At 42.7% G+C, this 12,132-nt stretch overlaps 1 protein-coding gene across 2 annotated transcripts in view; it reads left to right on the top strand.

Annotated features, from left to right (window-relative positions):
• The window catches only part of LOC141144134 (scinderin-like), a 355,101-nt gene that overhangs the window by 140,018 nt on the left and 202,951 nt on the right, over positions 1–12,132 (top strand). The window contains exons 15-16 of one of the 2 annotated variants that reach the window (XM_073629532.1): positions 1,889–1,949; positions 5,338–7,296. The exons of the other annotated variant lie outside the window; for it this stretch is intronic. Of the exons in view, the coding sequence (XP_073485633.1) occupies positions 1,889–1,949; positions 5,338–5,468 (192 nt within the window). The 3' untranslated portion in view covers positions 5,469–7,296. Of the gene's footprint in view, positions 1–1,888; positions 1,950–5,337; positions 7,297–12,132 lie in introns of those variants that run through there. 2 annotated transcript variants of the gene reach the window in all.

Here is a 12,132-nt window from a genome sequence, read left to right as displayed (position 1 = left end):
GAGTCCTGGTGGAGTCCTTCCTGCAACTCGCTCTTCTCCCTGCCAATGAGGATGCAGTTGAAGGAGCAGATCGGGCGGCCGTGGTTGTGTGAACGCTTGCATTATGCAGTGTCAGCGAGCAGGGGAGAGGGGAGGAATCACCCGCAGGAGCTGACTGGGGACTCTCTCCCTCTTAGACATTGATTTTTTGTAAAAAAAAAAAATTTTTTTTTGGGGGGGGGGGGCACATGGTGGGGCACAGCATAATGTTGGGGGGGTCAGGGCCCCCTCTGCCCCCCCTAGGGTCGCCATTGCTCTATGATGGGGGGACTATGTGATTGGTGGGTTTTGTGATGGGGGAACTGTGTGATTGAATGACTCTATGATGGGGGAACTATGTGATTGGTGGGTTTGGGGTCTCTATGATGGGCTGACTATGTGATTGGTGGGTTTTGTGATGGGGGAACTGTGTGATTGAATGGCTCTATGATGGGGGAACTATGTGATTGGTGGGCTTTGCGATGGGGGAACTGTGTGATTGGGGACTCTATGATGGGCTGACTATGTGATTGGTGGGCTTTGTGATGGGGGAACTGTGTGATTGGGGACTCTATAATGGGGGGACTATGTGATTGGTGGGTTTTGTGATGGAGGAACTGTGGGATTGGAAAAAGGATATAGCCCCAGGGATATTGCGGGCACAGAGAAACATGCAAATAGGGTACACCAAAGATTTTTACTCCATCTTTGGTGTACCCTATTTGCACGTTTCTCTGTGCCCGCAATATCCCTGGGGCTAAATCCTTTTTCCATATATTTTTCTTGAGGATGTGACACAGAGTTTTTGGTCCTCCAAATATTCCTGGTTGGTTTCTACTTCTTCTCTCCTCCTTTCTTTATGAACTGTGTGATTGGGGACTCTATGATGGGGGGACTATATGCTTGGTGGGCTTTGTGATGGGGGAACTGTGTGATTGGGGACTCTATCATGGGCTGACTATGTGATTGGTGGGCTTTGTGATAGGGGGACTGTGTGATTGAGGACCCCATGATGGGGGGACTATGTGATTGGGGACCCCATGATGGGGGGATTATGTGATTGGTGGGCTTTGTGATGGGGGAACTGTGTGATTGGGTGCTCTATGATGGGGGGACTATGTGATTGGTGGGCTTTGTGATGGGGGAACTGTGTGATTGGGGACTCTATGATGGGAGGACTGTGTGATTGGGGGAGTTTCAGTTGTGAGGAGAGGACTCTAGGATGGATGGCCTCTGTCATGTGGGATACTATGATGTGATGAGGACCACTGATGTATAGGGGGGACTCTGGTAAGATGGGGGAACTCTGGTGTGATAGGGAGACTGTTATATGAAAGGGGAACTCTAATCAAGGCAGTTGTGCGCTTTGTCCCTGGATCAGGTTTTCCATTGAGAAGAAACATTTAAATTTTTTACATTTTAGATGGGGCGAGGGCTTGAGATTTTGCGTGCTTTTAAAGGATGTCATTACTGAAAGGTTGGGAAACACTGATGTAGATGATGGAGAGATTACGTAAAAAAAAAAAAAAAAACACTATATTTATATGCAGCTCTCCTTGAAAAATCTGAATACAGTATAAGTTCCCTATTGGCCGTGGCGACTGTTCTCCACACCGTCCTCAGATGTATTATTGAACGCTATCAGGTAGCTCCTTACCGTGATTCCATAAAAGAGATGATAACACTTTCTACAACGTGCGGATACTTGTACATTGCTTTTCAGCTGCCTTTTCATTCCTGAAAGTAGAAATTATCGCAGGATGAGAATCGATTGTAAGGCACGGCCTTCATAACGTTCTTCTCCAAGGTCAGTCCCTGCTGATGTGAAATCCAAAAGAGGTTCAATGGCATTTTTTTTTTCTCTTTTCAGCTATTTCTGTGGATCGGAAAAGATGCTAATGAAGTGGAGAGGAAAGAGTCCCTGAAATCAGGTGAGGATTTTATACTGTACTGCGGGTGTCCCGCTGTCACCACTGAAGAATACATCTGCTTGGATTTGGGCTAAATGAGGAACAATGAGAAGAAAGATCACAAAGGAACAATGAACAGGGGGCACTGTGTTTTTCATTTAAAATACTTCTAGCGGTGGGAAGTGACATTTCTAGTTAGTCTGACTGCTTAGCTATCATTCTCACCCTCTTTACAACCTCCTTTAGATTTTCCAACAACTATCTAAATTTAGATATAACATCCTTCACTTCTGGGAGGGCTTTCCGCAACATTTTGAAGCCTGTCTGCAGAAATTTGCCAAAACAGCAGATAAAGGATGAAAGTGCCACAAGTTTGTACTTAGGTGGTCTTTTATTAAACATTCATTGGACGAATGCCACAAGCATTTGCCCAGCCTGCATAAATTTTCCCGTAGTTTTCGCTAATATAATTATTTCCTATGATCTTCAGTTCCATCTAGTGGACAAAATGAGCTATTTTAGAATACAAATACCGCATTTTGGCCACTAGACGGAGCTAACGATCATACGAAATAAGCGTACTAGAGAAATGGCAGAACAAGTTTGTGCAGGCTTGGTGAATGTGACATTTGTCCAACAAATGTTTTATAAATAGATCCCTAAGTCCAGTACAAGTTTATTTATCTTGACATTAGGTCAGAAGATATATCCAACACGTTTTGAGGGCTCACAACTCCCCCTTCATCAGGGCTTGAGTGCTGGCAATGATTGGGGTGTACTGGACAATGATTGTATAAAAGAAGGATTGGAACGATCGCAGGTTGCCAGTATAGTAGCCAATACAGGATGAGAATTCCAGAAGTTTGTGCTGTTTGTCTGGCGACCGGCAATCATTCTAATCCTTGTTTTTTTACAATTGTTGTGCAGTATTCCCCAACCAAACCTTAAGCTCATCCCTAATCACAACATTCAGTCCCCAACCCCCAACAAGCAATGATATTAGGAGGTCCAAGTGATGCCAGAGCTCCTGATATCCACAATTGTTCTGGTTGTGGCCAAGAGTCACAAGTATCTGGCAGGACATGTGTGGTTGACTTTTATTGTCAATCATGTTTTCCGCTGTCATTTTGCCAGGTACACAATTGTGTCCACTGACCGCCACTGTAACAACACACTCTTCCAATAGACACTACTGTACCTGAGCACTCCTCCGCTGACTGCCACTGTACCTGAGCACTCCTCCGCTGACTGCCACTGTACCTGAGCACTCCTCCACTGACTGCCACTGTACCTCGGAAAGTCCTCCACTGACCGCCACTGTACCTGAGCACTCCTCCACTGACTGCCACTGTACCTCGGAAAGTCCTCCACTGACCGCCACTGTACCTGAGCACTCCTCCGCTGACTGCCACTGTACCTGAGCACTCCTCCACTGACTGCCACTGTACCTCGGAAAGTCCTCCACTGACTGCCACTGTACCTGAGCACTCCTCCACTGACTGCCACTGTACCTGAGCACTCCCCCACTGACTGCCACTGTACCTGAGCACTCCTCCACTGACTGCCACTGTACCTGAGCACTCCTCCACTGACTGCCACTGTACCTGAGCACTCCTCCACTGACTGCCACTGTACCTGAGCACTCCCCCACTGACTGCCACTGTACCTGAGCACTCCTCCACTGACTGCCACTGTACCTGAGCACTCCTCCACTGACTGCCACTGTACCTGAGCACTCCCCCACTGACTGCCACTGTACCTGAGCACTCCTCCACTGACTGCCACTGTACCTGAGCACTCCTCTACTGACTGCCACTGTACCTGAGCACCACTCCACTGACCGCCACTGTACCTGAGCACTCCTCCACTGACCGCCACTGTACCTGAGCACTCCTCCACTGACCGCCACTGTACCTGAGCACTCCCCCACTGACTGCCACTGTACCTGGGCACTCCTCCACTGACTGCCACTGTACCTGAGCACTCCTCCACTGACCGCCACTGTACCTGAGCACTCCTCCACTGACCGCCACTGTACCTGAGCACTCCTTCACTGACTGCCACTGTACCTGAGCACTCCTCCACTGACAGCCACTGTACCTGAGCACTCCTCCACTGACCGCCACTGTACCTGAGCACCCCTCCACTGACCGCCACTGTACCTGAGCACTCCTCCACTGACCGCCACTGTACCTGAGCACTCCTCCACTGACCGCCACTGTACCTGAGCACTCCCCCACTGACTGCCACTGTACCTGAGCACTCCTCCACTGATTGCCACTGCATCTGAGAAGTCCCCCACTGACTGCTATTGCACCTGCACACTTCTGATCTTGAATGCACTTGTCCACTCCTCCACTGACTTCCGCTGCACCTGTGCACTCCTCCACTGAGTATTGCTGCACCTGCACATGCCACATTGACCACCACTGCAACTGTGCACTGCTCCAATGACTTCCACTGCACCTGTGAATTCCTCCACTGACTGCCACCGTGCCCCCATGCACTCCTCCACTAACTGTCACTGCATCTCTTTTCTTTATTGACACTCCTCTGCTGAGTCTGACTGCCAATGAAAAGGGGTAAACAGTGTACTCCCCCACTGTCTGCCTCTCTACTGGTGCCCTTTCCCACTGACTACAGCAGGGTCGCCATGTCAGGTGGCTTATAAAGTGCATAGGTGGGTGCCAGAAAGTGTCCTTCTAAAAAAATAATTCTCTTCCAATAATATATATATATATATATATATATATATATATATATATATATATATATATATATATATATTATATATGTTACAAAAAAAAGTATTTCTCCCCTTGGAAGTCTTCAATACAGACAATTATTTAGCATTTTTTTTTTATTGTAATTAATTTAGATCACTTTGCTAAAATATTTTGATGATCGGCACTACCTCAGTTTGGCCTGTAGATGACACTGTTACAGTTGCAATAGGTTACTGGAGAGCATTGCTTTGGAGGGAAAATGTTTCTATTTGCTGTTATAAGGATGCAATGATGCTCATTTGCATTAGGGTGCATTAGGGTAGCCCATTGCATTAGGGTGTGCACCCCAAAACTGAAACGTGCGTAGAGCAGTGGACAGTGTCAGTAGGGCAATGGACATTATTGTATTTTTTATTATATTTTACAATTTTATTTTTATTATTATTTTTTTTACAATTATTTTAGGAGCTAGGATACGTGGCTTTGGTGAAATATCAGAGGTCTAAACAGAGGAACTCTGCACCACACTGGGTGATTAGGCTGTGCCCAGGCACACCTGGCACACCCTGTGCACACGCCTATGGTTTCTTCTCTGCTTTATCAAAGAGGCATTATTATGTCAACTATCATTTCACAAACCGGACCAAAAAAGTTCTAAAAGTCTTTTTATTGTCTACTTTCAGCTAAGCAGTATATTGAGACAGATCCATCCGGGAGAGACAAGGGAATCCCGATAATCACAGTCAAACAAGGACACGAACCCCCGACCTTCACCGGCTGGTTCCTGGCCTGGGACGCTAACAAGTGGCAGTAATGAAGACTTGCTCGGAAATCTGCAAGCATGGGGACCTTTCTTTTTTTATACTTTTTTTTTTTAAATATTTGCTTTTAAGAACTAACGCAATTCAAATAAAGACATTTCAAGTGCAATATGAGGGTTAAATCTAAATTATAATTAAAATCCTACTACTTTTTGTTTTTTTATGGCAGACTATAGAAATAGAAAGGTTACCACTCTTGTATCCAAGTCCGGCAGACTCCACTGCGTGTGCCGGCTCGGTATGAAGAGCCCATCTTGGTTCTGTGTAATCAAACCGGAAAAGAAAAGTCCCAAACGCTGCATTCCAGACAAACCCAGTAGTGCTGCAAGTTGGAGCAGCCTCAGCCAAGCCTTGTCCAAACCCCAATAAAGCCACTCTCTGACGCATTTCACCCCACCCACTTGGCTTAGTCATGATAGGGTGAAACGCGTTGGAGGGGCGTGGCTTGGACGGGGCTTGGCTGAGGCAGCTTCAACTCGTAGTACTAAAGGGTTTGTGTGGGGTGCAGTGTTCAGGACTTTTCCTTTTCCTGAATATTGAAATAGTTAAACATGTATACTTCGTATATTGCCTTTTATGTTCCCTTTTTTAGAAGAAAAAAAAACTGTCTTACTACTCGACAAATTCATTAATTCGGAAATATCCGAATTAACAAAAACCCGTTTAATGAAGTTTTTCTGAATATTCGTAAATTTGAATATTCAAAAATTAGAAAATTCGTAAATTTGAAAATTCGTAAATTTGAAATTCAAAAATCCGAAAACCTGAAAATGCAAAAATCTGAAATAATAACTAACTAATAAAAACCTAACTATAACTAACTATTAAATTATAGGTATTGGAATTTCCTCTCAAATTTGGCTGTTAGTGAACTTAACGAATACAAATTTATCCAAAAGTTACGAATTACATAGAAGGTGAGATTGAAAAAAGACACAAGTCCATCAAGTCCAACCTATGTGTGTGATTATATGTCAGTATTACATTGTATATCCCTGTATGTTGTGGTCGTTCAGGTGCTTATCTAATCGTTTTTTGAAACTATCGATGCTCCCCGCTGAGACTACCGCCTGTGGAAGGGAATTCCACATCCTTGCCGCTCTTACAGTAAAGAACCCTCTATGTAGTTTAAGGTTAAACCTCTTTTCTTCTAATTCTAATGAGTGGCCGCGAGTCTTGTTAAACTCCCTTCCGCGGAAAAGTTTTATCCCTATTGTGGGGTCACCAGTACGGTAAAATTATCCAAAATAACGAATGCAGTATCTAAACGAATGGAACGTAACAAATTAATAATAATAAATAATAAGAATAAAAACGTTTTATTATTACTATTATTATTATGTATTAATAATTTGTTCTGTTCCATTCGTTTAGATGCGGCATTCTTATTTCTGATAATTCGTAACTTCGGATAAATTTGTATTCGTTACGTTCACTAACAGCCAAATTGGAAAGGAAATTCCAATACCTATCATTTAATAGTTAGTTATTATTAGTTAGTTAGAAAATCTGAAAGAATAACTTTCTTATTTTCGGATTTTCGAATCTTGAAATTTACGAATTGCGATCATAATGAATGACCCGAAAAACAAAACAAAAAAAAATGAAATGAAAACAAACAAATTTTTCGGCAGTGCACATGTCTTCACAGGATGAAGAGCTCTGCACGTTCTTTTGTTTTTTTTAGTTTTATTTTCATACATCTTATTTTTGATATGGCTACCCTACTGCGAGAATCGGCACTGCCAAATCTGGTGCTCTTTGGTGCGGCACTGAAAATTGCACAACTTGTAGCGGCATTAAAGACTTTTCATTTTTACACATCTTTTGTCTTTTGTATCTTTTTAGGTTTGGGGTTTTCTGGGGGGGGGGAGTACAGAGTTTTGCTGATGTTTGCATTGTACAAAAAAAAATAAAATAAAATTCTCAGAAAGTAATATGAGAAATAAGTGGTGTTTGTGAGTTCTCTATGGCCGCTCTGTCATTGGATGAAGTCAAATCGCATTTTCAGGAGGACATCAGAGGTGCCAGTCAGAGGATTGTGCTCAGTACAGGGTACATTTCAGGGGGCTGGGGGTGGATAAAGTAGATCTAATCTATAAATGGATGATATTTAGTTTGCTACACCAGCGTTTCTCAGCGTTTTTTTTTTTAGTCGCAGCGCCCTTTAACCACTTGCCCTCCGGAAGATTTACCCCCCTTCAAGACCAGGCCAATTTTTTTTTTGCTTTTTTTTGCACTGCGTTACTTTAACTGACAATTGTGCAGTCATGCAATGTTTTACCCAAATAAAATTGATGTCATTTTTTTTTTTTTTTTAATAAAATAGAGCTTTCTTTTGGTGGTATTTGATCACCTCTGCAGTTTTTATTTTTTGCACTGTAAACAAAAAAAGAGCGTAAATTTTGCAAAAAAAACCCCAATATTTTTTACTTTCTGCTATAAAACATAGCCAATAAAATGGAAATCTCAAATTTCTTCATCAATTTAGGCCAATATGTATTCTGCTACATATTTTTGGTAAAAAAATAAAATCACAATAACTGTATTTGATTGGTTTACACAAAAGTTATAGCTTCTACAAACTATGGAATATATATATTTATATAGATAGATAAATATCTATATATAGATATATATAGATATATATATAGATATATATCTATATAAAGATAAATTTATATATTCCATAGTTTATATTTAGATAGATAGATAGATAGATAGATAGATAGATAGATAGATAGATAGATAGATAGATAGATAGATAGATAGATAGATAAAGATATTTATATATATCTATATCTATAGATATAGATATATATATAGATATATATAGATAGATAGATAGATATATCTATGTGCACACTGTATATATATATCTAGATATATATATATATCTAGATATATATATATCTAGATATATATATCTATTTTTTTTTAAACTAGTAATGGTGGTGATCAGCGACTTATAGCAGGACTGCGATATTGTCACGGACCGTCTGACACTAACAGACACTTTTGACACTTTGTGGGAACCAGTGACACTAATACAGTGATCAGTGCTAAAAATATGCACTGTCACTGTACTAATGACATTAGCTGGGAAGAGGTTAAAGTACACTTTTTTTTCGTTTAGGACAGAATGGAGAAGGATTAGAACAGCTGTCAGTTTTTATTACTGTCTGGGCCCCCCTGATAAGGAGATTTACTCTTTCTCTGTCTGTCCTGTTTACCGTTATCATTGAAGGTGAAAGTAAAAGAAAATCCCTAATTTTGGGTTGTCCCCAGAAAAGTAATGGAGGGGAAATCCTACAATGGGGACACTAGTTTTGGTGGCCTGGGGTTACCCAAGGAATTCCCTTAATTTGCTTGGATTTCTTCTCGCTTCCTGTTTGGCTATGGGACAGGAAGTGAGGGGAAATCTCCCTAATGGATGGTAAAAAAAAAATCTGACAGGGGTTATAACCCTTCCTTGCTCTATGCAAAATGGAAAGAAAATGTTTTCCTATAGTTCTACTTTAAGCATCAAAGGGTTCACTGTGTGCCTAGCCAGTGTTTTTGTGTACACAGTGCGGTGTTTTTATTAAAGGATGTGCTTTGCAGGGAAAGAAAATCCATCACATCCCTGCTGACAGGACGGAGCTCTGCATTGTTCACATACAGTATGCAGAGCTCCGTCCTGTGCCTCTCCTTTACGATCAGCGCGTGCCAACTGTCATCCATTGGCCGACCCCTACCGATCGGCTTCTACTGTGACTGATCACAGCAGAAGAAACGCGCGTGCGCCCCCTATGCGGAATTGCAGAATCATGTACTGTCTATATATAGATATATATATTATATATAGGAGATTCTGCACAGAACAGCCGCCCTGTAGCAGTAAATCTGCTATAGGGTAGTATTTAAGTGGTTAGAAACGTGCAAAATCCCGAGGCACTCCAGTCTAAAATATAAAAAAAAAATTATTGTTGCATATCATTAGGAAACCTGAGCCTGGGACAATGCACACAATCGCCTAGATTAATTAACTTCAGATCAGAAGCCCCCCTTCAAAGCAGAGTCCACCATCAAAACAGAGTCCCCCCTATAGATTAGAGGTCCCTCTAAATATGAGAGTCTCCCATCACCGAGCCACTAAATACCGCCTTGATGAAATTAACAATCAGATCCCCCCTTCCCATCAGAGTCCCCCCTTTCCATCAGAGTCCCCCCTTTCCATCAGAGTCTCTGCTTTCCATCAGAGCCCCCCCTTCACATTAAAATCCCCCCATCTCATCAGAGTACCCTCTATGCAAGAGAGCTCCCATCACATCACAGTCCCACCATAACAGAAGCCACCCATCCTAGAGTCCTCTCATCACAACAGAGGTCCCCCCCCCACAGTCACAGAGCCCACCAATCACATAGTCACCCTATCAAAGAGCCCCCAAGTACAGAGTGACCCCATCACAACCCCCCTAATTACATGGTCCCCGCTATCGCAAAGCCCCCAATTACATAATCACCCCACCAAAGAGCTGCAGCAGTCACAGAGTCCACCAGTCACAGTCACTCCATCAAAGAGCCCCCAAGCACAGATTCACCCCATCATTCCTCCTAATGTGTCCCTCATTTTGGTCTGATCTATATAGATGTATATAAAATGCACTTTTTATCTATCAAAAGGTGTTTTCCGGAGCTAAACATTTTATCTGATTTCTAAATTGCTGCATTAGTAAATTCCAAAAGCCAATATAAAGGAATAGTAGTGGTAAAAAAAGCACTTGTGGGTTTAACCAATCTTCTTTTTTTTTGTACAATTCTCCTTTAAGGGGGCGTGGCAAGGGGTGTGTCTTATGCCGGCATACTTTTACTGATAGGTGTCCCTCATTCCCATCTCAAAAAGTTAGGAGGTATGCATTTGTCTGCAGCAGCATGGCATAGGGAAGGAGGTGGAGCAGGTCTGGAGGAGGCAGACTTATGTTCATTCCTGAATGCTGGGGGCAGCCCACCACCATAGATCAGCATCATATGTTGCCATGGTATGGACAGCCTGGAGACCAACACCATAGCATCGAATGACGCCATGTGTCCTGATCCCAAAATAGGGGTCACCAAACTTTCTAAATAAAGGGCACGTTTACTGTACTTCAAACTTCATGGGGCTGGGCTGTGGCCAGTGAGAGAAGAAAATACCCCAGAATTATTAGGAGTGAAAAGATTACATAGCACATGGGGTCAGCAGGAGGAGGAATCACGCCCCATCATTGGTGTCAGTTGGAGGAATAGTGCCCCATCATTGTTGTCAGTTGGAGGAATAGTGCCCCATCACTGGTGTCAGTTGGAGGAATAGTGCCCCATCATTGGTGTCAGTTGGAGGAATAGTGCCCCATCACTGGTGTCAGTTGGAGGAATAGTGCCCCATCATTGGTGTCAGTTGGAGGAATAGTGCCCCATCATTGGTGTCAGTTGGAGGAATAGTGCCCCATCACTGGTGTCAGTTGGAGGAATAGTGCCCCATCATTGGTGTTAGTTGGAGGAATAGTGTCCCATCATTGGTGTCAGTTGGAGGAATAGTGCCCCATCATTGGTGTCAGAGGAAGGAATAGTGCCCCATCACTGGTGTCAGTTGGAGGAATAGTGCCCCATCACTGGTGTCAGTTGGAGGAATAGTGCCCCATCATTGGTGTCAGTTGGAGGAATAGTGTCCCATCATTGGTGTCAGTTGGAGGAATAGTGCCCCATCACTGGTGTCAGTTGGAGGAATAGTGCCCCATCATTGGTGTCAGTTGGAGGAATAGTGCCCCATCATTGGTGTCAGAGGAAGGAATAGTGCCCCATCATTGGTGTCAGAGGAAGGAATAGTGCCAACAGTTTGTGCAGCGCTTTACAATATAAAGGGAGACGATACAGCAACAATACAATTCAATACAAGAGGGTTAGGAGGAAATAGATAGTGGTTTTGTATTTAAAGAGGAACTGCAGTCTGCTCACATGATTTGTAATAAAAACAGCTTTGCCATTCTGAAGCTTCCCTCCAACCACTTTGCATAATATTTTATATATACTGTGATTCTGTACTTGTTAAATATGCTGCAGAAATCTCCCTCTACTGAGTCTGGCTGCAACCATTTTAACTGTGGGCAGCTGAAGCTGCTGCCTGTTCACTTCCTGGGTTTACACAGGAGGCATACCTCCAGCTCTGCAGCTCTCATTGGTCCTCTTATGACTCATTCCCCCTCCTTTCCTGGCAAACTCTCACAGAGAGAGAGAGCTGTGCATGATGTCATAAGCCTAGGCTAATGACCAGACAAGAAATAGGAAGTGGGCTGTAAAGGGTATTTACTGTCAGAAAAAAAAATGTTAAAACAACAAGGGCAAAAGATTTAATAGATGGAAAGTTGAAAAAATGACTGAAGTTCCACTTTAAGAGTAAAATATAATATATATATATATTTATATATATTTTTATATTGCAAATTATTATGCTTTCTGTGCTCATTTTCAATCATCAGGTGGCGTTCTATTTTCCTTGTCATGGGTTTACCTGTCTGTTTTTAGATGCCTTGCTGAAAAAAGGCATGTATACTATACTTAACAGCTCAAGAGGAAATCTATACACACAGCTAAAGAAGTCAGAGTAGTGACATTTCTCCCCTCTATTCAGAAGTAGCTGTA

The sequence above is a fragment of the Aquarana catesbeiana genome, linkage group LG05, assembly GCF_042186555.1.
Source record: "Aquarana catesbeiana isolate 2022-GZ linkage group LG05, ASM4218655v1, whole genome shotgun sequence".
In the NCBI taxonomy this organism is placed as follows: Eukaryota; Metazoa; Chordata; class Amphibia; order Anura; family Ranidae; genus Aquarana; species Aquarana catesbeiana.
The sequence above is the reverse complement of the archived record's forward strand: the minus strand, read 5'-3'. Positions and strand labels throughout refer to the sequence as shown.